Source organism: Stylophora pistillata, chromosome 10, assembly GCF_964205215.1.
Source record: "Stylophora pistillata chromosome 10, jaStyPist1.2, whole genome shotgun sequence".
Taxonomy (NCBI): Eukaryota; Metazoa; Cnidaria; class Anthozoa; order Scleractinia; family Pocilloporidae; genus Stylophora; species Stylophora pistillata.
The window spans coordinates 19,990,381-20,017,386 of record NC_142528.1 but is presented as its reverse complement, the minus strand read 5'-3'; the positions used below and the strand labels follow the sequence as shown (position 1 = coordinate 20,017,386).

Below are 27,006 nucleotides of genomic sequence, written 5' to 3'. Positions count from 1 at the left end.
GTCAATAAATGTTTGTATTGAATGAGTTGATTTATTTTATTCTGTGTAATTAGAAAACCATCTGTTTGAACACCTCTTCCGGATATCGCTTTAACCAATTGAGGAGCGCCTTCACTTGCTAAACCAGACAAAGCAGAAAGGCCTAATGTCTTTCCAACAGTTGGTAACATTGGTTTTAAAACTGGTAAAAATGCTGTTGCCATTGAACCAATTCCTTCACCTTGTACTTCTGCTTGAAAGGTTTTTGCTTTTACATTATCTGCATTCGATTAATCCAGCATTTTAAATGTTGTTTTTACTGCACCTTTTGAAAGTTTTAAAGTCACACCTTTATTTTGTTTGTCTGCTTCCCAACGCTTTTTAGACATTCTGTTTGATACCTATAGTCGCGTGTGTCCTCCTTTTACAGCATTGGCTTTTAATCTTAATGTTATTCCTTGATTAGCTAAACGAGCTTTTCTAAGACTTTCTATTTGTCTAGGCTTTAAATGAACGTTGATATCATAATACATTGGCATATAAATTGATAATAAAATAATAAATTGATAATAAATTGGCATATAATATACGTCATACAATCATTATTGTAAAACATATTTAAAAAAGAAAAACATTAAGTAAATTTAATCTTTAACAAATATCTTGGATATCATTTCGGCAGCTTTTCAACCGTTTATATTAATGAGTTAGATTATTTAGACAATCAACAATTCATTTCCGACTTGGTTTATTATTAATTCTTTTTCATATAATATAACAGCATCAACTTTAAAAGCACTATTAGCAGCTACTTGAGCATCGAGTTTATATATAAAAATAAGCTTTTTGGGATCATTTGTAACCTTTTCAGTTTGACAAGTGAGATCGAAATAAAGTACTCCGAATAGAGAATTGAAATTACTAGGATTAAGTTGTGTGCCCGGGCATGAATTATAATCATTCTTACGCATGGTGAAACTCATCAAATCATCGAATATTCTCATTTTAGATTCAGTATCGTATTCTACTTCAGGATAAAATACACCATTACCATATTATAAACGACCAGTCGAAAGATAAGAACCATTTAATCGATCAGCGTTGATGTTAAAAGTATCATATTCATACAGATTAGCATCTTGATTATGGTCTTCATCACGTTGAAGAAACACAAATACATGCTTTACATTATCAATGGTTGGACTGATCTGAAAATATTCTGATGATCTGGTGCTAGCTCATTGTTCGAACATTTCTTGTTCATAAGTCCACTGATTAACTTTCGTGAAGTTTGACAGAAACTGTTGATAAAGACTATCTTTTGGAATCAATCTTGGAACCCAGAAAAGGAATCGATCGATAACAACCCGACCATCATCAACAGCGGCATCTTTCCAGATTAGATTTGTGTCACTTAACAGTTGGATAGTAGATTGTAATTGCATAGGTGGTAACATTCGATCCTCAAGCTCTTCGAATAATGAATAACGGTTGAGAGCAATCTTTACGTTAACATTATTGTTTCCAATTGTCAACAGCCGTCTTACTTCAAATCCCATGTTTTGATTTGCATTAGCTATTCTGTGGTCTGTATCAAGGTACCATAAACTATTTTTAACAACACTTCTTGAGTAATCATCACTGTATTCAAGCAAATTCTTCAAATTTAATACTTTGTGAAGATTATCAGTATCGTAAACGATTTTACCTCCACTTTTGATAGTCATCTGCTGAATGAGTGAGTGAGAACCATTTATTTCTGTTACACGATCTGCTCCATAAGCAGTACCATAAGCAGTACTTTTGAAGTTGGAATTGGACCTCAAAATAAGCATTATACCAGTCGAAAAAACTACTTCGGTCGTTGACGCTGAATTTGTAACCAACTTTATATTGCACATGGCCATTAGCTGGGATTCGAATAACCTCATCTAGTTGAATTCTGGTTAATCAATCAATCAATCCTTTTATTTAAACACGTGACAGCTAGGAGTACAGAAGTTCTCGTTAAAACGTGTACGTGTATATACAATTAAAAAGAAAACATAATTTCTGTAAGAATACAAATAATAATAAGATCTATTAAATAACTAAAAACAGGATCGAAGATCGTAGACAAGAGCTATCAATAAAAAGTTACAATTTTAACAATATTAACAATAACGATATTTACAATCACTACCACTAAGCCATGTGGGCTTTAAGTGAACGCTTAAATGAAACAATATCCTGAGATTCTCTGAGTCTAGGGGGTAGCGCATTCCAAAGTTTACTAGCTAAAAATGAAAAAGACCGATGTAAAAACTCAAGATTAAAAGGAGGTAAATCTAGCCTTGTACTGAGCCCGCGTAAACTATACGGTACATTTCTAAAATGAAAAAAATCACTTATATAAGGAGCCCCCTTATCATACAAGCACTTATATAACATAACTAACGATTGGAATTGCCTACGATTCTCCAAAGACTTATTGTGGGCCAACTTGAGGAGGAAGTCGTATGACACAGACTTCGAGAAGCCTAATATAGTTCTTAATATAAAGTAATTAGTTGTCTCTATTTTAGTAGTCTCCGCGTTACCTACTCCCAGTAAAAGGGGACTGCAGTACTCAAGATGAGGGAGAACATAGGCCTTATATAAACGAACTAACACGCCCTTTGAAATAAACTTACGCATTCTCCGCAAAGCCGAAGCCTTTGCGCATCCCTTATTCAGCTGTTGCTTTATGTGCGCTTTAAATCTTAATTTGCTATCTAGGACCACCCCAAGGATTTTGAGTGTGTCCTTTGTATGGAGATTAGAATCATTAAGATGGAAATCATACTGGTATGAAGACGGGCCAATAGCGATAGCCTGCGTTTTGGCGGCATTAATCTGTAAAAAATTCATTGAGAACCATCTCAGATCAGAGTTAATTATATACTGCAATACTGTTGGTGAGACATCAGAGGCGTAATGAGTAGTGTCGTCAGCGTAATTCATTTCGCTGTAAATATTAGCTTGTTCTAAATGACATTATATTTATATGTTAGATTATTTTATCGTCTGATACCACTGCCACTTATCAAACGATTAAAAATCATGTCTGTTGATTCTTCTTTTTTTGGTTTCATCTTAGTTGGATGTTTTTGTGGAGTTTTTTTATTTTGCATTCCACGTAATTTTTTCATGATATAATCACCTGATTTTTGAGAAACAGCTTTTTCAAAACGTTCTCCAGCATGTGAAACACCTGCATTAAGAGCTTTCTTAGCAAATGATTTGGCTACACTTTTAAATAAAGCTGATGCAACAGATTTTATTGGTTTAAACAATCTGTCAACAATGATACCAGATCCCTTGTGTTTGTTGACAAAACGGCCCTATTTTGGATGATAAATCTTTTTGAACTCAATAGATCTCATTATATATTATATATATTATATATTATATATTAGTTTAGTTTATTGGCTTTAGTAGCAATGAAAAAGCTGTGTCTTGTCCATTCAAATCAATAATTCTTCGTTTTCCATCAGTTATATAGATGCGGACGCTTGAAATTTTTTTCTTGTTGATTGGACTGTAAGTGACTCTGTGGTTCGAGAGTGAAACTGTGTGATGGTTTAAGTACACTTGTACTAAAGCTGTAGATTATGTCTGTTTCTTGACCATCTACCATGCTCTCATCAATGAGATCACAATGAACGTTTAGAAGATCAGTCGTCTTGTGATAAATTGGGAATTTTTGGGCCAACATGAGTTCCAGATTTGAGAAGCACTTTGTTGAAACCTATGAGCCGATTGAAGTTACTATCTTTAAGATCAAGCTGATAATTTTCAGCCAGTGTTATTTCCACTCGAAAAATTTTATCATCAAATTCTAATGTTATGGGATGTGTTATTATTAAAAACTAGATCATTGGATAATGCAATTCAAGACTTTTTATTGGCTTAGCCATTATGGTATATCAGCCAATATACCATAATCTACAAATATGGCAAGCGTACGTGTCAGCTTAAAATTAAAAGGGAGCTAAAGATTTAATAAAATTTAATAATTTCATTTAACTTTTTTAAGAAAACAATTATTCCACTCGTGCTTGTTGGAAATGAGATGATTATAGCCAACTCGGCGCTACGCGCCTCGTTGGCTATCTATCATCTCATATCCAACGCGCGCTTGTGGAATAATTGTTAATTATTAAAACTGGATCATTGGATAATGCAATTCATGACTTTTTATTGGCTCAGCCATTATGGTATATGAGCCAATATACCATAATCTAATTTCTGTACATTGTTAAATTCGGTTTCTTCTCACATAATAAAGTCGAGAAGATTTGTCTAATATCTTGGGGGCGTTTTTTTAATAAAAGAATTATCTTTCGTTTGAGATTTGATGTAATCGTTGAAATTGGTATAATTCCACACACCAGCTGGTAGAGTTGTACCGTCATCTTTACTATATTTGAACTTCTGGTTATTTAGTGAACTGTTAACATTAAACCATGTGAAACTCATGTTTATGACTCTGTTAAGGCCAATAACATACTCATGATTGTCTCTGGGAGTTATAGGTTGAACAAAATGAGTTGTAAAATCTGCTGGTTTTCCAGATTTGTTTTTGTAAGATGTTAAAACAATTTTTCTTTCCATTATATATTATAACTACATTATATCTTGAAATAATTCTTTACAATTTTGTTGTATTGGTTCTTATTGATCATTGACATCCTCAGAAGAGTATCAAGAATGGCTTGACCTGTGTTTCTCTCATTTTGATACTTGTATTGCCAGCTGTCATTTCACCAATGATAAGTTCAAGTTTTTTCAAAAGCTGTTTGGGATCATTAATAAACACAACATTACCTCCTTTTTGTTTTCTTCTCAAACCACTTCCGGTCATTGTTAATATTCTTGTGTCGTAATGTTTTATATACTGATTTAATACTACTCTTACATCATCCAGTTGTTTCATAGCGCATTTTCTTTCTGCCGTAGATAATTCCCCCTTCTTATTGGATTTGGTGATGTTTGCTTTGTAACCTTTAAGTTGATTTCGCTTAATAGACGCTTTGTTAAGAACCTTTTGGAGAAAAATTTTTTTCGCGGGTTCACTTGTTCTTGAGCAAGAATCTTATCAATATTTTCATAATGAGGAAGTTCCAGTTGATTGAGAATGTCTTTTTGCATATCGTCATCACCTATTTCATAATCTGGGACTTCATCTTCATCATATTCAGGAGGTAATTCATCAGGTTGTTCCTTAAAGGGAACCTCCACTATTTTTACAAATATCGGCTAAATGTTTCAAATGTACTTATTAGAAGATCTGAAATAAAAAAAGTGTCTCACCAATTGACATTAATGTTTTATCGTCCTCCAAAGATAGCCCTATGGCCCGTTTAAAATCCCCGCGGCCGCCATCTTGAATGGCGCGCAATGCATTACGGGCTGATGGCGTATCTTGGTGGCTGCGTACAATCAAAATGCCGCACCGTGTAGCCTTTCGTTGCAATAACCAAGCCTTCATATCTCTCGGATTGACTTTTCTGAGCCACAGGGAGGAAAGGACGCTTGCGATCGCACGTGGCGAAATATCTGAATTCTGTACCTGACATTGACACTGCTGCACAAATGAAAGAAGCTATGGAGTCTTCCAGGGGTGTGCGCGGGGCAATTGTGAAGGTGTGCAGTCCTCCCAATGCTCCATCCATCAAGAGTTTCAAGTGGGAGAAAATGAGCTTTGTCAGCAAGCTTTGCTACGGTTAGGGAGGGATAAGAACGTGGCCAAAGTGCGATGTCCCTGAACAATGGGAACTGCCGACGATGAAGATCAGACCCTCAACCAGCGAGACTACCACAAGCTTTGTTCCAGTAGTACCTAGACAAACAGGTGGCCGAACCCCTACAACTGAGGAGAAGGCAACTCCGACTGAGTAGATGAGTCATCAAATGAGTCAGGCGTTGATGTTGATACTGCTAACAATTGTCGATTATTTACATGCCCAGAAGAGGGATGTGTGAAGCCGTTTATAAGACATTCATCGCTGGTTAAACACTTGGACTGCGGAAAGCACAAGCGCATTCTAGAGTATGAAACGCTCTTTGACAGGACTATGATAGAATACGCGACCAATCTGGAATGTGGCGCGCATAAATGCCCAATGGTCTGAAATCGACACAGTCTCGTCGCACTAAATTTATTGACAATCAAAAGCAGTACCTTAATTCAAAGTTTCAAATTGGAGAGAGAACAGGAATGCAAGCAAACCCGACTGAAGTCTAAAGCCATGAGGACTGCTAAAGATAGCAACGGGGAGAGACTATTTAGCTATGGGGATTTTCTCACAAGTCAGAAAATTAGCGGTTACTTTTCTCGCCTTGCTGTTAAGCGAAGTGTCAAGGTAGATCAGCCTGATAGTGAGAACGAGACTCCGGGAGAAGACCTTCGGAGTGTACTTAGTGACAAGGTTTTGTCTGAAGTCAGCATTCAGCATTCACATCCAATCATATATCATATGTGACTCCTACAACATCTGTGAGTTAGTGTTGAACTCGAAGCTTGGCTCCTTTTCTGAATAAATGCTACGGGGTATCTGTGAATTCTTTTGTCTTGACATATGGCCGGGAAATTAAAGTTCGAAGGAAAAAGCCATTTGTGGCCTTGCTCTCAAACCTGGTACAAGGCTGTAGCTGTAGCTGTAGCTGTTACAAGCGTTCATAACTATATACGGTACACGTTATTACTACCTGGCAGCTCGACTTTATCGTATCTGGCCATCAAAATGATTCTCGTCATTTTTTGGCGAAACACCGAACTATATGACAAATGAACCTTATATAGAGATGAATACTTTTATATGGACAACTAATTGCCGGAGTTTGAACAATTTCGTGTTTTCGCACTTTTTACCGCTAATTTACGATTTCGTTTGATCCTCGGAGACATTAACTCTTAGTTCGTTGTAAAACTGAAAAGTATCTGTTCTTTAACACATAATTTTGTGTCTAGTATCTAAGTTAGTCGTTGCGAAGATTCTTTATGAATCGTTTGTAGAAGGCTCGTAAGCCGATTCAGTGACACAATGGCGTAAACAAACCCACTTGAAGGCCAATTTACCGCAGGAAAAAAAATTAACTAGTCAAGCCCGAGGTTGACTAGTTTACAGTTTTCCACTATACGGACTTCCGGGCCGGCAAACAACACGAGCACGTAAAAATATACAAGTTTAAGGAAACTTTTTATAAAACAAGAATAACGATAAAAACAACAACAAAAAAATAACATGTAAATAGTACGACTCAACTACTGCAAGAATGACCACTATATTGTTAATGAGCTTTTTCATTGAGCTTGGGCGGAAATTAGAGATGTCTGTCACGGTCGGTCACGCAATCTCTTGTTTGATTTGGCTGATATGTGCGAGTTCAAGCGTTCTCTCATTGACTACAGCCTAATTTCCCCAGAACAAAAGTCGTACCAGTTAAAAGCCCATCACTAAAGGGGTTTGACCTCCAAGTTTCGTTTAATTTGTGATAAACGTAGTAGGGTAAATCGTTTTTTAAAGTTAGGTAGTGATTTCCATAAAGGAACATGGGGGTTTCTTTCAGATCTTTTTCAGGTGTTTTTTCAAATGTCATAGAAATGACAGTATAAAACCTGGAAAAGTTGTAGAATTAGCTTATTCCATCTGGATATCCTGTGGCTTTATACTTAAGACATACGGTTTTTTCGAAAATTGCTAATTTTCAAGCCTTATTTGCTGACATCTGGCCCTGAAATCTAGTATCGCCATTTTCCGCAAAAACAAAAATCTATTTGAAAAATGAATCACACAGCGATGAATAGTTCAATATGGACTACTAATAGCCAAAGTTTGAGCAAATTTCGATTTCACATTTTTGCCGTTAATTTCCAATTTTGTTTGATTCTTGCTGACACTCACTCTTGTAAGAAATTTAAAAATATCATCAGTAGACGTAACTACATGTGCACTTGTGTTAATCGCTTTATTTTTAATACCATTTATATAAAATGAACCTAAACTTCTGAACATTACGCCTAAAAGCCTTCACGATTATCGGCTCGTCAAACTACAACTTAACAACTTATTCAAACGTAAAGTAATTTAAGAGTTTCATGATCCCAGTTTCACCATGGCAATGTCACACCCACGGTTCCCAGCCTTGCCAAGTTCGTCCGAGTATGTTAGCATCGGTGGCTTGATCTATCAAACACGACACTTGAGACTCGACTGACAAACCACTTTCAGGTTCACGCGCTCTTACATTAGCATTCCTGTCTCCGAGACACACAGATTCCATTTGCTTATACCAAGATTGTTTCGAGTGCCCCAACTGAAGATCGTCCCTATGAAAACATCATACAAAGAGTATTAACTCAACTCACATCTTACATCGTATAAAATCGCACAGAATGCACGCCTGGTTCAAACAGGTCTGAGATACCACTTTCTCAACACACCTCATAACATACGCAGGGTTAAATCCTTCCAACTTCCTCCATGCACTCTGTACTTTCTGTTTTGGGTACCAATCTGCTTTCTGTTCCTCTAAGAATAAAAAAAAGGGACATAATAAATAAATTTTTTATTATTCGTTTCTGGGATTTTCCGAGGTTAAAATATCTTTAAAACCGACGTTTCAACCAGTTTTACTGGTCTTCCTCAGGTTGTTTAAATGTTGTCAATATGGCGGACTGTTTGGTCTTTAAGCTTGGTGAAAGTTTCAGGAATACGATAATAAAAAAAATAGGTAACTGAAAGAACGTTAATCACTTTGGATTGACGAAAAAACGTTTACATTTGATAGTACATCATATTCGATCATCGGTTATTTCCTTTTTGAAATTTTTGTGAGTGTGCACAAAGTTGGCCTCTATGACGCGATAATCCATATCAGGTAAAATAATTTGAGAAAAAATAGATATAGACCTTCGTTGATTCCTTGAGTCTTGGCTTGCTTGCGAGCATACACCTAAAGTCAAGCGTGAATTTAAGTTAGCTCGAGTTAATGTTTCTGGTGTTGAGGGTGACAATAATTGTAACTATCATTCATGTATTCAATCACTCATTAATCAGTCAATCAATCAATCAATCAATCAATCGATGAATGAATGAATGAATGAATAATTCAATTACTCAGCGCTGGAATATCAAACAGGTTTTGGAAAAAGTGCCTCGAAGACCAGACGACGTCTTTAACCTAACAAGACGCGTGTGCAAATTGCTCATTGGTTGTTAATGATGATGCTCTGATTTCAAAGGTCACGGAGCGGCATTTATAATAAAGGAACTGCAACAGGCCCAGAGCTTATGCAGAGATCAAAATAGTTACGAGGATGTGAAATTCGTTACTCTCATGCCAGTCATGGCCTGAGTCTTGGAAGAATGACAGTATCAATCTGTTTACAAAGGTTGATAAACTTAAAGTAACTGGAGATCACCATATGCAATGTTAAGGGACTAAACGCATATCTCAAAGTCTTCAGACGCTCGTCATGGTAAAATTCAAGGAAAAGACGTTATACGGTTTTCACACTCATTCAGCCGTGATGATATCATATGCACGTGTAGCATGTTACCCCTTTTAAACTGTTTTCATATGCATTTCAAACAATCCATGGAGCCTACCGATGAAATATTTGCACCCCAACAACGCTTTGGGGCCTGGGCGGCGATTTGTGGCTGAAGGCTGACAAACTATCATTTTTTTCGTTATTCGGGCCTTCCACGGAGGGTTCAAATCTCGCGATTTGTGCGATACTGGTTTTTAAATTGAAATCAACATTTAATCCATGGTTAGGTTTATACTCCACACGGGCATAATATACCATTTAAAATCGACTGTCGGATAATGGTGAGTAAGAATCGAGCTAAGTTTTGAAAGTATATATACTATCTCAGTTTATGTTCCGCTCTTTCTTGAGTAGAAGTGACGCCGATTCTCAGACCTGTGACAAAATTGTTCATAAAATTTTCTCAGTCATTTTCTTGCCAAATTTGGATTTCATTGCAACGAAAGCACTAGGGAATTTGCCTGTGGTATTTGTACGCGAGCGAACGATCCAATATTAGTCAGCCCCACTTTCAAGCTGCAATTTAAACCTAAATAACACGTCTAGATGGCTAATAAGCTTAAGATTAACTGCACTAATGCAACAAACCTGCCAATCAAGGGAGGGTTCCTGAATGAAGACGTCCATGGTGTTTAAGAGCAGATCATGATTACTTCTGAGGGCCCTCAATGTATGAATCATTACGCTTTGTAAGGTTCCACTTTTCTTTAATGGCAACATTAAATTTACAAATTGTTGAGTCAGTCGAAAAGGCATCAATTCTGGCAGAGGTTGGAACTAAATAAATGAAATAAATAAAGGAATACGTTAAAAAATAAATAAAAGAGTGAAATAATGAATAAATAAAGCATTGAACGTTTACGGCAATAAGTAAATATTTCATTAAGTAAATAAATAAATAAATAAATACAAGAGTAAACTAATAAATAAGTACAGCATTGAACGATTACGGCAAAACAACAACCGCAATAACAACAACGAAAACATTAACATCGACAACGAAAAAATGGTCAAATACAATATACAATTTTACAATTTAATTTTAAGTAAATTTTATTCTTTGATGGTTTAACTTTCGTTGCGCAGTAATTGTCAGACGACCGTCAAAATGAAGAACTATAATTTTTTGTTCCATTACACTTTTCCTCCCCGACACCAGTAAAACAGGAAAGGAAACAGAAAGAAAGCTTTCACCTGTGTTGCTGAGCCAAAGGCGTGACCAAAATCGATGCCAATCATCCCTCCAGTTTCCATGTCCACTAAGAAGTTTGACAAATGACGATCTCCGATACCCAGGATGTACTGGCAAATGCACAAACAAGCATGTGAGCTTGCAAAGTGCGACCTTAGGATAAAAAATGCTTCAGGAGAGACAGCGAGTTGCAAAAAGGCACGCCTGACAAGAAAAGGAACAGGAACGATTTGAGATTCATGAATGTCTGTTAATGTTTGCTTGAAAGTGTCGGATGATGGTCTCGTCAGGTGGATTCCGTGCTAAACTTATTGCTGCCGCAAAACCCAACGTAATGTTGGCAATTTTAGCGATCATCACGAGCAGTATGTAACTACAAAGCGCGACACATTTTGTACATCTCACTACGTTCTTCATCAAAAAATAGCATAGTTGTCTGAATCAAGTTAATTGGTGTGACTGACTGATTTGCTGACCCTGCAAAGCATGTTCATAACATTTATGTATGAAGTATGATTCACCTGAGAAGATCCCAGGGTACCAAAGCTTGTTTTTGCGTAAAACTTCTCTCGGTTTCTGTGCGATTTGCTTTCCTAGAGATACAATAGATACACGAGGCTCCGTATTAACACTTGTTATACAGAATATGGATAACTGGATACCATTAAGAACAAACGATCTCAATGGCACATGAATGCATAACATTAAACGTACTTAAACATTTCGCCGTAGAATCGCGATGGATTCCTAGGATCTCCTTTAAACTTATCAATCCAGTTCCTGTAACAAGCACCTGCACCATTCCTGCTTAGGATTGACAAAAAAATTATTTATGATTTGATACTAACACAGTTGTTTGTTCGTTTGTTTATTAGTGAGAAGATTAAGAGAGAGGTGTTTCAGTCCAATTATGGTGACGAAAATGCTTGCAAACGAATGGCATCAACCTCTCGAAGTGAAATCAATCAAAAGTAGCCGCAGATTCAAATTGATCAAGTGTACGTACGGTCCTATGTAGTGATCATTTTCAGCTTTGGTCATGGCACTATTTAAAACTCCTTTGAGGGGCTTGGTATTATTCATCCACTCAATTAGGCCAACCCTGTTCAAAATAAATAAACAACATTATCGATTTGTTACACACATTTTAAAACAAAAAGGCATCAGACAAAAAAACCAACTTATCGAACCGAGGAGTCATGGGAATAACTTGGTATGTCCTGAGCCTCAGACCCCTCTGACTGCATGCGGAATCGTTTGCCATGATGTCATTCATCAGTCCAAAGAGCTGCCAAAAACACAAGAGGAGGAACTTAAATTAGTTATTGCTGTAACATAAAACAGAATAGCTGCACGTACCAGTCTCAGCAGCAGTAGAAGTAGTAACAGCATCTGTAGCAAACGAGACACAATAACAAGTAGCAGCAGCACCACCAGCAGTAGCAGTATTACCACAAGCAGTAAATCCATCAGCAGCACCACAACCACTACAAGCGGGACCAGCACAACTCCCAACGAAACATCAGCAACAACATCAACAGCAGCAGAAGAAGTAAGTGACGCAATCATTTATTTTTGTTTTTAATAATGCGTTTAGGTAATTGCATTTTTCCCTTACTTGTTCAATCCTTTGATCAAGTCTCAAGTCCTCTCCTCCTTTCACCAAAAACATGTGATCTTTTTCATCATCCCCTCTTATAATCAGGCACTTAGGCTTGCGAATTGATGGCAACACCTGAACCTACAAAATTATAGATCAACCATGAAAGTGATCCTCGCAGGTGAACTTCAACTTTAGCAACTGCAGTAAAAAAGCCTAAAAACGTTCAGGCTTCCACGCGATTGGAACCCGTGGTTCCCAGATGCTAGTTAAGCGCTACTACCAACGGAGTTACGAAGCCACACTTTGGGAGCGCGTTTGGGAGCGCGTAGAGGAATTTTACCTCATTCATTACAAGTTATTAAAAATAAAAATAAAAATAATAATAATAATAATAAGAGTAAGCAACAGAAACGACGCCGTTTGTACGTAGAAAAAGTATGTGAAATAAGGAAACAGATTTCAATTGCCAAAGCGGAAGTGGATCGCTTGAAAGAAAACCGAAAGCTCACCAAGAGAGGGAGAAGGAACCGGGAGATTTTGCACAAGGAATGCCGCACGTTATCGATAACATCACTTGTCGGGTATATTGAGAAGAAGAAATCCCCATTACGAAAACTGAAGAAAGGCTTTGTGCGAGGCAACAAGCTAGAGGAAGCAAGGTTGATTAATCAACAATTTAAAGATGATACTAGCCGGGTATATGCGGGCATGAGAAGAGTGTTGGCTAACGACAAAGAGAGTGAGCGTCCAAAATATGTAGACCCTGGGAACCGGGATGAGCAGAGTGGAAGAACTGCCCATCACACACAATTGCTGGACCCGTCGAGCTATACGAGCAGCTATTGCCAACGCGAGTATACACGAGTCAGAAGACCCACACAAGCGGGGAAGGCGAGGTGAGGTGCAGATTATGCAGCAAGGCTCCAGAGAGTGTGGCACATATCTTGTCAGGATGCAGTGCGCTGGCCCAGAGCAAGTATCTCTCTAGACACGACGCAGCACTGAAGGTACTGTTTTACGAACTGTTGTATGATGAGGGGTTTATAGACGAGATACCACCCTGGTACTCACCCGACAAGCCGAAGCCCGTGTATGAGTCAGAGAATGTTAAAGCTTATGGGGATGTCCCTATATATGCTGATCAACAAGAGGTCAGATGCAATAGGGTGGATGCACGCATTGTAAATCATATGTGCAAGAGAGTTGTGACGCTGGAAATGAGTTGCCGTGGGTTAACAATCGGACAAGAAAGGATGAAGAGAAGACACTGAAGTACAGACCCCTTCGCTGGGAACTAAGGCAGCAGTTCCCAGGCTACGAGGTGAAGCAATATAACATCATTATGGATGCCCTCGGGGGGTGGTCACGGGAAATGGATGGCATGATGCGCGAGCTGGTGGGAGGCAGAAGCACAGACATACTGCGAAAGATGCAGAGGGCAGTGCTCTCGGGCACGCTGAATATTGCCCGGACTTTCAAGGTGGCAGTTTGAGTTCCTGTTAGAAGGAGGACCGTAGACACAACGGAAAAGCTTTTTAGGATTAGTTAATGTACACTTATTTTTTACTCCATGGCTCACAGGTTGCGGTTTTCGCCCTGTGCTGCCTGATTAGAATGTAGCATTCAGTTGATTTCTCTGCGACAATAATAATAATAATAATAATAATAATAATAATAATAATAATAATAAACAGTTGTTAACGCACCAATGAAAAACAACAACCTCAGGAACAGTTAAAGTTTATTGGCTGATTGATTAAATTCGATAATTAATTCACTTATGTGATACAATGAATATATGAAGTTCATATATTCTGATTTTTTTCAGGTCTGATTTTCGCTATTGCATAAATAGTGCTCTCTACTGCGAGGATCGTGCATCATATGTAATTCATTTATCTTGTGTACCATTGGTGATTGGATCGATCATATCACTTTAGCGGATGAAACAACTATACTTTTCTAACAAAAAAAAAACCTTGTGGAAGTCAGTGCCACATATCTTCCATTTCTATCTGTCAAAAAACTTGCGGTGCATGGAATGCCTTCTGTGGTATATCGTTCCGAGGCAGGAAACTGTAGCTGGAGAAAAGCTTGTAACAAAGATCGTCGCGTTCAAATGCTTTTATCTATTGAGCGAACCCCAGTGTGAGGCGAAACTAAACATCGGAACGGAAAGTAGGGGAATTTGGCTCGTGCAGGCAGAGGAAGATTTGAATCGCAGCGTCAAAATTTGATGAATTCTGTAACCAGAAATGTGATAAACGAAGGGTGTTATTTAGTACTGGTTGTGTAGGACGCCTGAGGTATGCGTTCATTTTGGATTTCTCCGACTCGAGCTAGGTCACAAAGTGACTTATTCCTTTTCTGTTGACTTTGCCGCGGTACTTACGTTAGTCCCCGCATTTCATCTAACGATTTTAGTATTTCCTATTTGTCATGGTATCAACTTGTTCCAAAGTCTTAATCTCCATAACTCTCCATGTTACCAAAGAATGAAAAGCACTCAACAGCGATTTTTCTAAAAACAGCAAGGCCTTCAATTCGTTCCCTGTGAATCGCAAATCCGGCCAGAACATAGGCTCCGTCTAGCCTCTTGTTCATTTCCAATAACTAACCAATAACCGATAACTAAATGTCCCTCGAATGTATAATGGTAATGAAGCCTCTCATTAGATGGCTATCAATAAATTTTAAATCTCTAACCACGTTACTCAAGAGATCATGATCTCTTGCGTTATTAGAAAAGCGCGTAAGGGTAACAATTCTACTTTCCGTTATGCTAAATTGCTGTCTGCGCTGAAAACAAAGATTCTTAAGACACAAATCATTTTAGGGCGTAGAAAGACAGCACACATACGAGCAACTAATATAAAAATGCAATCCATGGATTCAATTGTCTACTTACAATGGCCTTCCCACATTCACGATAATTTATTACATTTTAAAGACTGATTCTGATCTGAATAGACTCTTCAACATTAAAACAGAACAGAAGCGAATGAAATTATTTCCAAACAAACCCATTCTACTTTCAAAATGATATCATACCAGCCACGAAACGTCTCCGCACTTACTAAGCTGATCACTGGATGACCTTGTCTGCTTAGGAGGTGATCAGGAAACTAACTAAATGTTCCACAGACGACATAATATACCTAACAATGATTAAAAAGCTAACAAATTAATCTAGAAACAACAAAAGCAACAACAGCAACAAACACAAAACACACACAAAAAAAGTTGCTTGTGTAGAGCTGGCTAAGAAGGCATTCTGATCATCAAAATTTTGCAAACCTTTTCGTCAAACCCCACAATCTTTACATGATACTCAGGAAGTGGCTTTGTCTTTCCCTTGTACTGACCTAAGAATAGAAAACAGACCAATCAAGAACATAAAACATAGAAGGGAAATATAAAATATAACTTTTACCCAAAAGTTTTAACTCAAAGACTAAACACCCATTAAATGGCCCCTTATTAAGCTAGATTTAATTTTGACAAAGCACTCGTTTTAATGGATTTTTCTAACCATTCATTTTCCAGATTAATATGGAATTATTTGTACCTGGGTGGAGATAAAATTGTTAATATTATTTATTAGTAGTATTTTTAAGACAATGTTACTAGATATCTTAGTTTTCAGCAGCCACTAGGCAAATATATGATTTATGTGGAGCAATAAAAAAAAAGAAACTGTTAAATCGTTCCACACAGTTGCATGTTTGGTTCATTTAAAGCGGGACTGTGACGAAAAACGTATCATTCCGTAAAACCTTTTTACAACAATATCTCGAATTTATGCACTTTGAATAACATATGTATCAAATATTAGAAAAATCTAGCCAACGACCGCCGAGAAAATGAAACTTTTGCGTTGTGAAATCGCCCTTCCGCCATATTGCTGTTGAATAAATGAGCGGCAGGACATCGGTAACGCGTCAAAACGTAGTGACGTCATCCAATCAAGACAACTCGAAGGCAAGAGAGCTTGTAGGGCAAAATCACTGTCTTCAAGCGAAAGTGATCGATCATCTAGTTATTGCTCCATTCCCTCGATAGCTTCCCTTGAAAGTGATGTGAACAGTACTTTTCCTGATGAAAGAACCAATGTAAGTGAGCAATTTGATTTCCTTTTCCTGTAGGCGATCTTTAAGTCTGTTTATTTTGGTTGTCAGCGTGTTGATTGTTTTCTTCCGACTTCGGTTTTCGTCTCCCACAAACTTGCACGCGTCGCAACTCTGGTGGAGGTATAAGTGAGTCTCTTCTTAAAATGACGAAAATGGAGCATTTAATGATATAATTTGACGTTAAAATTCCTTGACCTGGCCATGTGTTGTTTATATGTGCTGACACGATCGCGTGTGTTCGCATGCAAAATCTCTCTTGTTTTTACCTGGTAATCTATTGTTTCCTTGGCGGGAAACGAAGCCGCAAGCTCATCTGCTTCAAAATGAGAAACGGCAATCTCATCGGAGGAATTTCCCGTTAACTCCAAAGATACTTCTTGATCCCCAGAAGCATCGATATTCAAAGAACCAGAATGGGAAATGATTTTGGACCCGTTCGCGAAATCTGACGATGTAGATGTTGGAAGCTGCATGCAGAGATCACATAAGATCAATATTGATAGACACTGGTATTGTTTTATAGAAGACAACTTATAGTAGAGAAAGCAACGTACAGCTGTGTACGTATAATGAGTTAAAATCAAACAGTTGAACATCAAAATAACCTTTTTATCAAGTTCACTGTGGATACCATCAGTGACGTTTTATGCCGTGTTCCGCTGTGGATGCACTCTCGCGTTCATGGTTTATCCGGCTCTATTACAGCATTTTCCGGGCAGAGTGGCATCGCTGTCTTCGAATGAAATATCTCTTTCATAGTCTATATAGATCAATTAATATTATAAATATTATGAAATTTGATAAATACGAAGTTTGAATTTTGCTGGACGGTCACGTCTTTGCATTCTAATGAATGCGACTAACACCTCCACTTTGACAAACTTTTGAAGAACTATTTAGACAGATTTCCAGAATACTTTACTACAAGTTACAATAAACCAACGAATAACGAATAATGAATGAAAGCTTGGAAAATTATACAGTTTATGTGTTTTTTAGACATTTCCTACAGGTGTGGAATAGCTGAGAAAAATTGATTAGAAAAGTCGACTCACCATGCGATGATCCTTCGATGAAGTACTTGAGGTTTTCTCGTGATTACTGCGGCCTTCTCTCAAACTTTTCCAGTTAGTTGGTACTGATCCTGGTAACAATCTTCTCAATGCCCCTTTTAGATGGCACGTCCTTGAAAAACACGACTCTAAAAAATGCTCAGAAAAAACAAACCGGCCTTCGGGATCGAAGTTTTTTCTGTGAAGTCTGACAAAGTTCTTCCACTTCGCGGCAAGGTTTTTGTTAACGGGGGAGTCGTGTAGAGAGATTCCATCTTGTGGATTTGATCTACTGCTGCATCCCTGCACAACACATCGAGGCAAAGGCATTGTGATATGCCAGCTTTAAAATTATAATCGTAAGATTCGAACTTTTCGCGTTTCTTACTCTTATAAAACCATGGAATAACACTCATGGCTTGGACAACTTTATGTCTTGGTTGATTGGATGACGTCACTACCGGTCTCCCCATACCTCCTCGGCCAGATTCAGTACATTCCAATCGGATTCAACAGCCTCGAAAAAGATCGTCCAAACAATGCTACTTACCGTAGGAATTCAAACTCAAAAATCGATACAGTCATTCCTTAACGTTTTGAGATCCCAAACACAAAATTTCATTGTGATCGGAGAAACTGACGTTTCTCGTCACAGTCCCGCTTTAAAGAGCACGACTTAAGCCCTTACCAGGTATCTCCAGGGTATGCGTGAAGTTATTTGACTGAAAGCGAGACAACCAAGGGGAGTACTCCTTTAGATTTCCTGGGGGAGGGGTACGATTCCTAGATTTTACCATTTTCTGCTGAATATCTCTGCACCACTTTGAAAAGTCCTGATGGAGAAACATCGACTTCAGTACCGTAGAAACATTTATGGATATCCTCGACGAATACAAAATAATAATAATAAATAATAATCAAAACCTTTTTTCTCTGTAATCACTAAAAATGTTAAGAAAAATTATCAGTCCATCTATACGGTTGAGTATGATCGGACTTAATGACAAATAAATCAAGAGTAGACGAATGACACCGGAAGCCATCTTGGTGCTCATTCATTGATGGCACACATGTTGAAACTAAAGGGGTGACCAGAAGGATGACAGAAGAATAATCAGGAAAGACTGGACACTTATGAACGGCGACATGATGATTGGTACACCTAAAGTTCGTGCCTAAATTTAAGTTGCAAGAGGTATGCAGCCAACTTTGATCGCAATAAATATATTACACTAAGGTCGAAACTTACCGTCATCTTGACTCCAACAAGCTTTTCGCCTTCTTTTCCAAAAATCCTCTGCACCTCGTTTGCAAACTCCTACGAACAGAAGCCATGAAATATTAGGAGTCTAGGCTTTCATCCTAAGATGTGTGCAGTGTGTCGAATGTCTTATTCTACTTTGCATCTTCTCTTTATCCCAGTGAGTGACTGGGGAGGAAACTGGTCAAGTATGGATATTTCACCGAACCTCAATGATGTTGACACGAAGTCTCCTATTGGCACCCCCTATTAAATTTTTCTCACTTTTTTTTTCTAGTTACCTGCGCAAACTTTGTTCTGAACGGTCCCGACTCGGTGCCTCGTGTCTGGGAGCCACTTTTTGTTCTTTTTCTACAGTCCATTAGAAGCTGAAACATGGCTCCAAAGCACTGTTTGACAGCTTGTGAATCGTTTCTCTTGATCTGGTCCTCTAGCAACTGCTTCATAGGCCCCTCACACCAATCCTTTTAAAAACACCAACACGGGAATACAGAAATGGAGGGAGGATCTTATATTTTTTTAATATGCTTTATATGAGGACTGTTGGAATGTTTACAGTCAATGGGCTGGATGCATTGCTAAACAATTACAGTTTCATAGGATACAAGAAGAATCATCTATTGCACGTGCAATAGGCCTTATGAGTATCAGCGTCGGAAAAACAAACTTCATGTTATCTAGCACATTTTAATGTAAATACGAAAGTATTCCCACAACTCATACCCACATAAACCAAATAAAAAAAAGTGGCCAAAAATCAATTTTTTTAGTGCATACTAGGTTTGGAAATGAATTTTCTGAAATTGGCGTCATCGTGCATTAAGCCTATTCCCCAAAGGGCAACATGAGGCGAAGGCCAAAAGAACGTTAAAGGTACACATGATTGACACACCCCTCCTAAATCCAAAGTACACTTTTCCATGAGTTTTAATCAGCATTAATCAAATAGAAATATATAACGCGTGACCACGGTCATGCTCACTCTTTACTGAGTCCCAACGGCCTATTTTTATTGTCCTTTACATCTACTGAACGGTCATTTAGACCTGAGCCCCTCAATCAAAACTTCTTTTCCAAGTTAAATTGAATCCATGTTTGTCTCCCGAAATCAGTTTTTAAAGTTTTTGGCGAGTTTTTGTACAATAAGTGGTCAATTAAGGCATAAAATGTCGTTATTAATATTACCCTTAGTCTGTGGAGCCTGTATTAAGTGGTCAACCTGTATTAAGTGGTCAGCCTGTATTAAGTGATCAGCCTGTATTAAGTGGTCAGCCTGTATTAAGTGGTCAGCCTGTATTAAGTGGTCAGCCTGTATTAAGTGGTCAGCCTGTATTAAGTGGTCAGCCTGTATTAAGTGGTCAGCCTGTATTAAGTGGTCAGCCTGTATTAAGTGGTCAACCTGTATTAAGTGGTCAGCCTGTATTAAGTGATCAGCCTGTATTAAGTGGTCAGCCTGTATTAAGTGGTCAGCCTGTATTAAGTGGTCAGCCTGTATTAAGTGGTCAACCTGTTTTAAGCGGTCATTCCACAATTCCAAAAGATACTGGTTACACTGTATAATGATTGACGATTAACTTAATTATACTCAGCAAGAGGTTATAAACTGTTTATAATCTTCTGTACTCAGTTTTCATGCGTTAAGAAATAATGAAAAGTAGCCAAACGATTCAAAAGGAAGGAAACATTGAAACCCTCCCAGTTCCTGAGCTATATTAAACGAGAAGAATATCATGCGCAGTTGCTTTTTTAAATGTTATACGTCAACGAGCATGAGGGTAGCCAAATAAATACAACCAATTCCTTCTTTTTTTAAATCTTGTATTCAACCTTAATGATACGCATAGAACAAAAGAACAAACCCGGAACACCATCTCTGGGTTGGTAAGCATCTCCAATGCGGCGATGAAGTCATCAAGCAAAGGATGTTCGAGTGACGATCGAAGCCTGTTAATCATAACAGAACTCATTATAAATGGTACGATTTTAATTAAGTGATGAGACTAAGACAACACAAATTAAAAATCTTAAAACTGCACCTTTTCACAGCCTCTTCATTGGCTTTTCCATCTTCACTATTTTCAAACACAAACTGCTCACTGCTTATCTTGAACGGGTACCACAGAGCCTGCAAACAGACAGAAGATGGGTAAAATATCTAATGGATTACTTCAAAGTTCTTTGTATGGCGGCAAACAATAACGTCTCCTTACCGGCATTTGAAATAGATAAATGAGTAAATAAACAATTCCAAATTAATAATAACAATATTCGGTACGCCAATTTTTATGTATACACAGTACAACCCTAAAACGAGTTGCGGTAAAAAAAGGTAAGAACCGGTTCAGAAGTCCTCAAACCCCAGTTAAGATCAACTATTATCACCTAAACTGACACATCTCTACAACGGCGACCGATATAAATCCCATCTCTTATCATGTGCCAATTCATTGTGGTTTCAAGATCTTTTTAAGCGATTAAGGTTCACCTGTTAGTAAATTCTCGTATGGTGAAAAACGTAGAGGTGTTACTCCATTATTGGTATAATTTCTCAGGTGATTAAAGAGATTCTTGTGCTCTAACTGGTCGAGGATTGCGTTATCTTGCTACAATCACCTTGCACGAAGTGATTCTAGCGAGGGCGCTAAATTTCAAAATGGTTTCCTCGCGTTTTGCCAATGTTGCTGAAGAGGAGATGAACAAGATAAAAAAAAAATCAATTCCGAAGAGCACACTACTAAGCTACTAAGTTGGCGTAACACTTTTCAAACGTAAGATATGAAGGTTGTGCTGATTAGATTAGATAGATCTCTTGAAATTAATGGAAGCTGGTTGGTTATCTCGGACGCGAGTAAACTAATCAGTTGAAAATAATATTGGCATGCTTCGTTTATTTGCAGAATGGTTTCAACAACAAAACGAATTTACGTTTTTGCTCTGATAATCAACTGAACAATTATACTGAAACAATTATTCGCCTCAGGCGGGGTGAATATCGTCTATTCAACAATACTCTTCTCTTTCGGCGAATAATTGACCTTGAAATAAAGACCTTGAAATAAAGACCTTGAAATAAAGACCTTGAAATAAAGACCTTGAAATAAAAAAGCTATTATCTGTAAAATTGCCCTCACACATAGGGTGTGTATTCGTATTGAAAATTCAACATTGCTTTTTCGACAGCGATGCTTTCTACTAATTCATGTACATCTCTCTACGAACTATACTTTAAAACAGTAAAACGTGAGCTCAAAGATTTAGCGGTTAAAGTTGAAGAAGTACAACCATCTTCATGCAATAAAAAGCGTGAAAGCTAAATTTACCTGGGGATATCTTTTTGCTATTTCACTCACGATTCCATGTACTGCTTTTCCTTCTGGCTTGTCTATTATGGCCATCATTTGATTAATCCAGCCAATGAACATCCAACATGGAACATCTGCTGCCTTTAAAAAAAAAGAAGTATAAAATAATCAGCAGTCACGTACAACTACCTATGCGCTATTCAAAAGTTATTCTCCGCTTTGTCGCTTATCCTAATAAATTCCAAGAAATCTGATAAATTACGTTATATATATATTCTGGCACCTAAAATCAAGAAGACCGCCCGCAATCTCGGGAAGGTTCCATAGTTTTTAAAAAAAGCCTTATCAAGTTTTAGATTTTGATTGTGCTGAACCTGGTTTACTTTTCACGTCATATTATGCTATTTTTCTTTTAGTCATTCTTTTCATTCATTATCTTTCGTAATCACACCTTACTGTTATACTGTTAATTTTACAGGAGGGAACATTTCCTAGAATTTCTTTCCCGTTATTTTTTTGTCTGGGACTAAGCAAATAAATTGAAACCTACAGCTTACTTTTTTCACAAAGGCCTCTAGTGTGTCAGGATATTTATGAACTATCTGAAGAAGTCTTGGAAACTTTTGACGGGCTTCTTTCGAACTGTAGCACATGGATTTTAGCATATAACGTACAACAATACCAGGAAACAGCTAAAGATAAATTGAAGGATTAGAACCAACATAAATTAATGACAATAACTTATATAACTCAAATAAACGTTGTTAGTGTACCTTTCAACCTTACCTTTGTGTCGACCTCTACCGGTGCAACAGAAACTGTAAAGTGACAGGAACAACACATATATTGGTTTAGAGAGTAGTGTGGATTCACTCACCAGAAAACGAAAAAACCAAACCCCTAGTGAGAGAGAACTTGAATTGTCAGAGTATTTTGAGTTACTACCTATGGTCAAGGAATATGATTTACGAGTGCGCCGAAAAAACATGTACAGCTATTCCGGTAGTTGCTTTCGTCACACCTAGCCTGTCGGGGACATCGTTACCTAATTTCAGCAAACACTAAGGTCGTAGACATTCCTCAGTCTTTTATTTTTGAAAAGCGGATATGTCACATAGTGAGGCTCCCCGTGGAGAAGAAGTTATATTCACCTTCCTTTTTCCTGAGGCAGTTATCACAGAAATTGACCATTGCCATCATAGCGTCTACGGTACCACTGCAAAATATCAAAGAATATGGAAATAAAACAAAAGAGGAGGTAAAAGCTGTTTAGAGAGAGCTCTGTTTGTGAACCCAGAAGTTACTTTCTACACTGTCTCTATTATATGGGATCTTAAATATTGTGAAGGTTTCTGAAAGAAAGCCTTTTTCAAAACGCCACGGAGTTTCCTAGAGGGCCCCTTTCCTTAAAAGCATTGCTTTCTTTGTGACCCCTTAAATAGAATACTGACAACATCACACAGGCCACGCACGTCTTCGCCCAAATTCCAGGTTGTCGAGTGACAAATGACACTTAGAAGATAGGAAAATAGGAATGACAGTAGCCAAAAAAAAGGAAATAAATAGGAATTCTCACCCCAGAATAGGAAAAAATAGGAGGATTTCTTTGAGTTCCATCCTCTTAACACTCCCAACAGCAACTCTGTTCCACAACCCCACGCCTTCATATTTAACAGGCACCATGGCATGCATCCACAATGCATTGCCGTATAAACAAAAACAAGTGCTACCTCCTATGTTACCAAGCACAACTCATCCTACAACAATTACCAGATTCCAAATTTCATTAGATACATCACAAGATGCCTTTCATTTAAGTCATTAGTCCTTTAAAACTGTGAGAATGATAAGCAACAATAACTTTTTTGACAAACCGAAACAATATCAAAGTTCACAGTCATCAAATGTATGTCTTCTCTTCGTAGAATTGATCAATTTTATTGGCAATTTTATTTCAAATATTTCAAAATGTTTCTGTGTACCTAGTAAAACCCTAAAAAAAATAGGAAAAACTAGGAATTTCATGAAAGAATAGGAGGAAATAGAAGGCAGGCCAAAAAATAGGAAAAATAGGACCTTGACACCCTGTAATTCCTCTAAGTAAGTCTTCCAGGGACACAAACCGCGTTGGAGACGAGTGGGGTAAGGCATGGCCCCACTCCCCTGACCAAAGTCTAGGGCTGGCGAGATTAGTTAAAAGTGTAAAACTTCTAAGTGTAAAAAATGATTAGGGTAGGTACCAAATAACTGTAGGCTAATCATTCCACACTTAAATTCGGAATTTGGACCAACAACGTTTTAAGAACAAAACTCATTAGATAATTCAGTTTCTGTAATTGGATGGGGACTGTACTACTTGCCTCTTCTGCTTTATTTTCTTTGTACCAAATAAACCAATAGCACTTGCAATTAAGTACTTAAATATTAAGAATATGTTCTCCAGGGAACTGAAAAGGCAGTCATCATCAAGAACACCAACAAACCTCGTTTGAGTCGTATTGCATTTCCCTTCAGCATTTTTAGCAGCCTTGATGGCAGACTGCAGCGATACAAACGATCGTGTCATCAGATCACTAACAACCTGTCAACAGAAATCAAGATTGTTCAGGTGAGTACATATAGCTCCGTAATTGTTTTAAATTCAACAACGAAAGAAATGTCATCACGGTGCATGGTTGATCAGTTACCTTCTTTTGTGATTCAGTTTCGTCTATTCGACAAAGTTTTACCAAGGCATTCTTCGCTTGACTCTCCAAGGTAGCTATTACTACTCCCCCTGAACAAATAAACAAAAATACGAAGAAGAAAAGCCAGCCAACATGTTCAACAGCATGTCCATGTGAAGTATAAGGCTTCATGGTGGACCGATTGTCAACCATATCGAGCCTAATAAGCCAATGATTATACTCAATGATTATGGCTTCTTATACAAGAACTGGCTAGGGTATCGTCATCCTATTTATCCGACAACAAATGTGTCGGTGTGATCCAGATAATTTAGATAATAAGTATATCTCATTTTCGATTTTCTTGTACACAACCAATTTTTCTTTGTATTTGTTTTAAGTAGATCCAGTTTACAGTAAATGGTTTGAACCCGGGGGTAACATATGAAAGTGTAATGCGATCGTCCGCGTGAGTGTAGTCCTGAGAAGGACTTTTGTCGGTGACGGTGACTGACGTTTCGACAACCTGTGCGGAAGTCAGTCGGATGATGACTTCCACACAGGTTGTCGAAACGTCAGTCACAACCACCGACGACAGTCCTTCTCAGGACTGCACTCACCCCGACGATCGCACTACATTTTCACAGATCCAGTTTAGCTGTTCAGCTACCTTCTGTTAAAAGAAGCTACACAAAGCAATATGAAGTGGCAAGGAATCATCGACGTACCATCTAACATTGCCTTGCACAAGATATCAAATGTCTTGCTCCTTAGAATATGATGCTGAATTCCCCTCAGTGGTTCAATTTCTAATATTTTGCTGGCACTGAATTTGTCTATAAAATATCAAAATAGGATGTAAATAAATGGCTCTTCCTAAGTGAGGCTAGATAGTAACTTTACAACTGAACCAAGATTTTTACCTAACTGTCCTGCAACTAACAGAGCAGTTTCCACAGCCCCAACAGCTGTCAGTGTCTGTATTTTTCTGAAATGTACTTCAGCATAAGTGTGGGACCAACTGATGTTTAAGTTTTCATTTCCCTTAAAGAAAATACAAGTGAAAAATTAAAGCTCTGTATCACCAAGATACAAGTCATGTCTTCAAGAATGCCAATTCTGAATATCGAAACGCAATGGTGCGCTTTTAGCATATGATATTACGTGAAAACGTGGAAGTATCAATTACAATTCATAAAATATCGCGACTTGCTCTAACAGTATAAAATACCTGAGGAATTTTGTAAAGTGCCTCCTTGAGACATCTGTGTGCCACTGCATAATTTCCCTGCAAAAGTAACGCGATAGCATTTGTTGAAAGGAATTGAAATGACTGTTTTGGTATCATAGCTTACAGCGGCACTTGAAAATCAGGCAGAAGTTTTGCAAAAATCGGTGTCCAACATAATTTTTCCATTACAACAAGCTGCGTAGATCTGAACTGGTTTGCATTTGTGCGATAATCGCAACGATAAAATGAGTCACAGCGACCCGAAGCCGTGCGTCGCAAATACCCGTCGCTGAGTACCTCGTAGCCTTAGTCTACGAAAAGAAAAAGGTTCGCTCACGTCTTTTTCCTTATTGAAGAGCAATGGCGACAACAATATGTAACCTGTGTAACAAAAATAAAATCACTTTATTACATACCTGTTCTTTGGCAGCATTTGCCATGCACAGCTTCAGCTCAACCTCTTGCTTAAAAAATTTGTCTTTTATATCATCTAGACAAATTCCAGACCTACGAAAACACACAACAACAAATGTGTTTCAACATATTAAAAAAAAAACAGAAAAAAAGGCAAAACAAAAACTGGAAAAAGCAGTTAACAGCAAAGTTTCAAACGCAAGGAGATTGTACTTAAAGTACAGATTTGATGGCTACATTGGTGTATCTGATTTAGATAAATATACAGTGGATCAGGGAAAACATATTATTAAATAAATAAATAAAATACTCACACACACGCGCGCACACTCAAACAAAGAGGACATAAAAAAATCAAAGGAAAAACCATGCCATTCGAAACGGAAGGGAAACTATAAACAACCCGTGAACAATGACTAGCAACGTTAATTTGGATCACCTTTCTTCCGCGCCCATTGCCTCAAATTTCTGCAAGAATTTTCTCATGAATAGAACTCTGAAAGCACAAGCAGAGGAGACATAATAAGTGAGCCAGGCAAATCAAGAACGCATTCAACTATTGGTGAATCGCCCTCTTGTCACATACATCCTTTAAT

The 27,006-nt window shown here is 37.8% G+C and overlaps 1 protein-coding gene and 1 pseudogene across 5 annotated transcripts in view; both read right to left on the bottom strand.

Annotated features, from left to right (window-relative positions):
* Positions 1-695: 695 nt before the first annotated feature.
* LOC148722145 (uncharacterized) lies at positions 696-2,995 on the bottom strand (annotated as a pseudogene).
* Positions 2,996-7,952: 4,957 nt separating this feature from the next.
* The window catches only part of LOC111320216 (DNA-dependent protein kinase catalytic subunit), a 214,034-nt gene continuing 194,980 nt past the window's right edge, over positions 7,953-27,006 (bottom strand). For 2 of the 5 annotated variants that reach the window (XM_088736604.1, XM_088736605.1), the window contains exons 88-115: positions 26,850-26,906; positions 26,413-26,503; positions 25,997-26,053; positions 25,689-25,809; positions 25,494-25,601; positions 24,787-24,875; positions 24,583-24,680; positions 23,251-23,315; positions 22,886-22,917; positions 22,657-22,791; positions 22,118-22,240; positions 20,834-20,922; positions 20,657-20,741; positions 19,079-19,261; positions 18,786-18,854; positions 18,225-18,369; positions 15,887-15,922; positions 15,652-15,719; positions 12,370-12,492; positions 11,942-12,039; positions 11,758-11,853; positions 11,466-11,555; positions 11,273-11,344; positions 10,754-10,955; positions 10,148-10,336; positions 8,916-8,958; positions 8,447-8,534; positions 7,953-8,332 (exon numbers count right to left, since the gene is read on the bottom strand). In XM_088736604.1, the coding sequence (XP_088592730.1) occupies positions 8,128-8,332; positions 8,447-8,534; positions 8,916-8,958; positions 10,148-10,336; positions 10,754-10,955; positions 11,273-11,344; positions 11,466-11,555; positions 11,758-11,853; positions 11,942-12,039; positions 12,370-12,492; positions 15,652-15,719; positions 15,887-15,922; positions 18,225-18,369; positions 18,786-18,854; positions 19,079-19,261; positions 20,657-20,741; positions 20,834-20,922; positions 22,118-22,240; positions 22,657-22,791; positions 22,886-22,917; positions 23,251-23,315; positions 24,583-24,680; positions 24,787-24,875; positions 25,494-25,601; positions 25,689-25,809; positions 25,997-26,053; positions 26,413-26,503; positions 26,850-26,906 (2,857 nt within the window). In that variant the 3' untranslated portion in view covers positions 7,953-8,127. Of the gene's footprint in view, positions 8,333-8,446; positions 8,535-8,915; positions 8,959-10,147; positions 10,337-10,753; positions 10,956-11,272; positions 11,345-11,465; positions 11,556-11,757; positions 11,854-11,941; positions 12,040-12,369; positions 12,493-15,651; positions 15,720-15,886; positions 17,840-18,224; positions 18,370-18,785; positions 18,855-19,078; positions 19,262-20,656; positions 20,742-20,833; positions 20,923-22,117; positions 22,241-22,656; positions 22,792-22,885; positions 22,918-23,250; positions 23,316-24,582; positions 24,681-24,786; positions 24,876-25,493; positions 25,602-25,688; positions 25,810-25,996; positions 26,054-26,412; positions 26,504-26,849; positions 26,907-27,006 lie in introns of those variants that run through there. The other 3 variants (XM_088736606.1, XR_015992649.1, XM_088736607.1) reach the window with 3 other exon arrangements.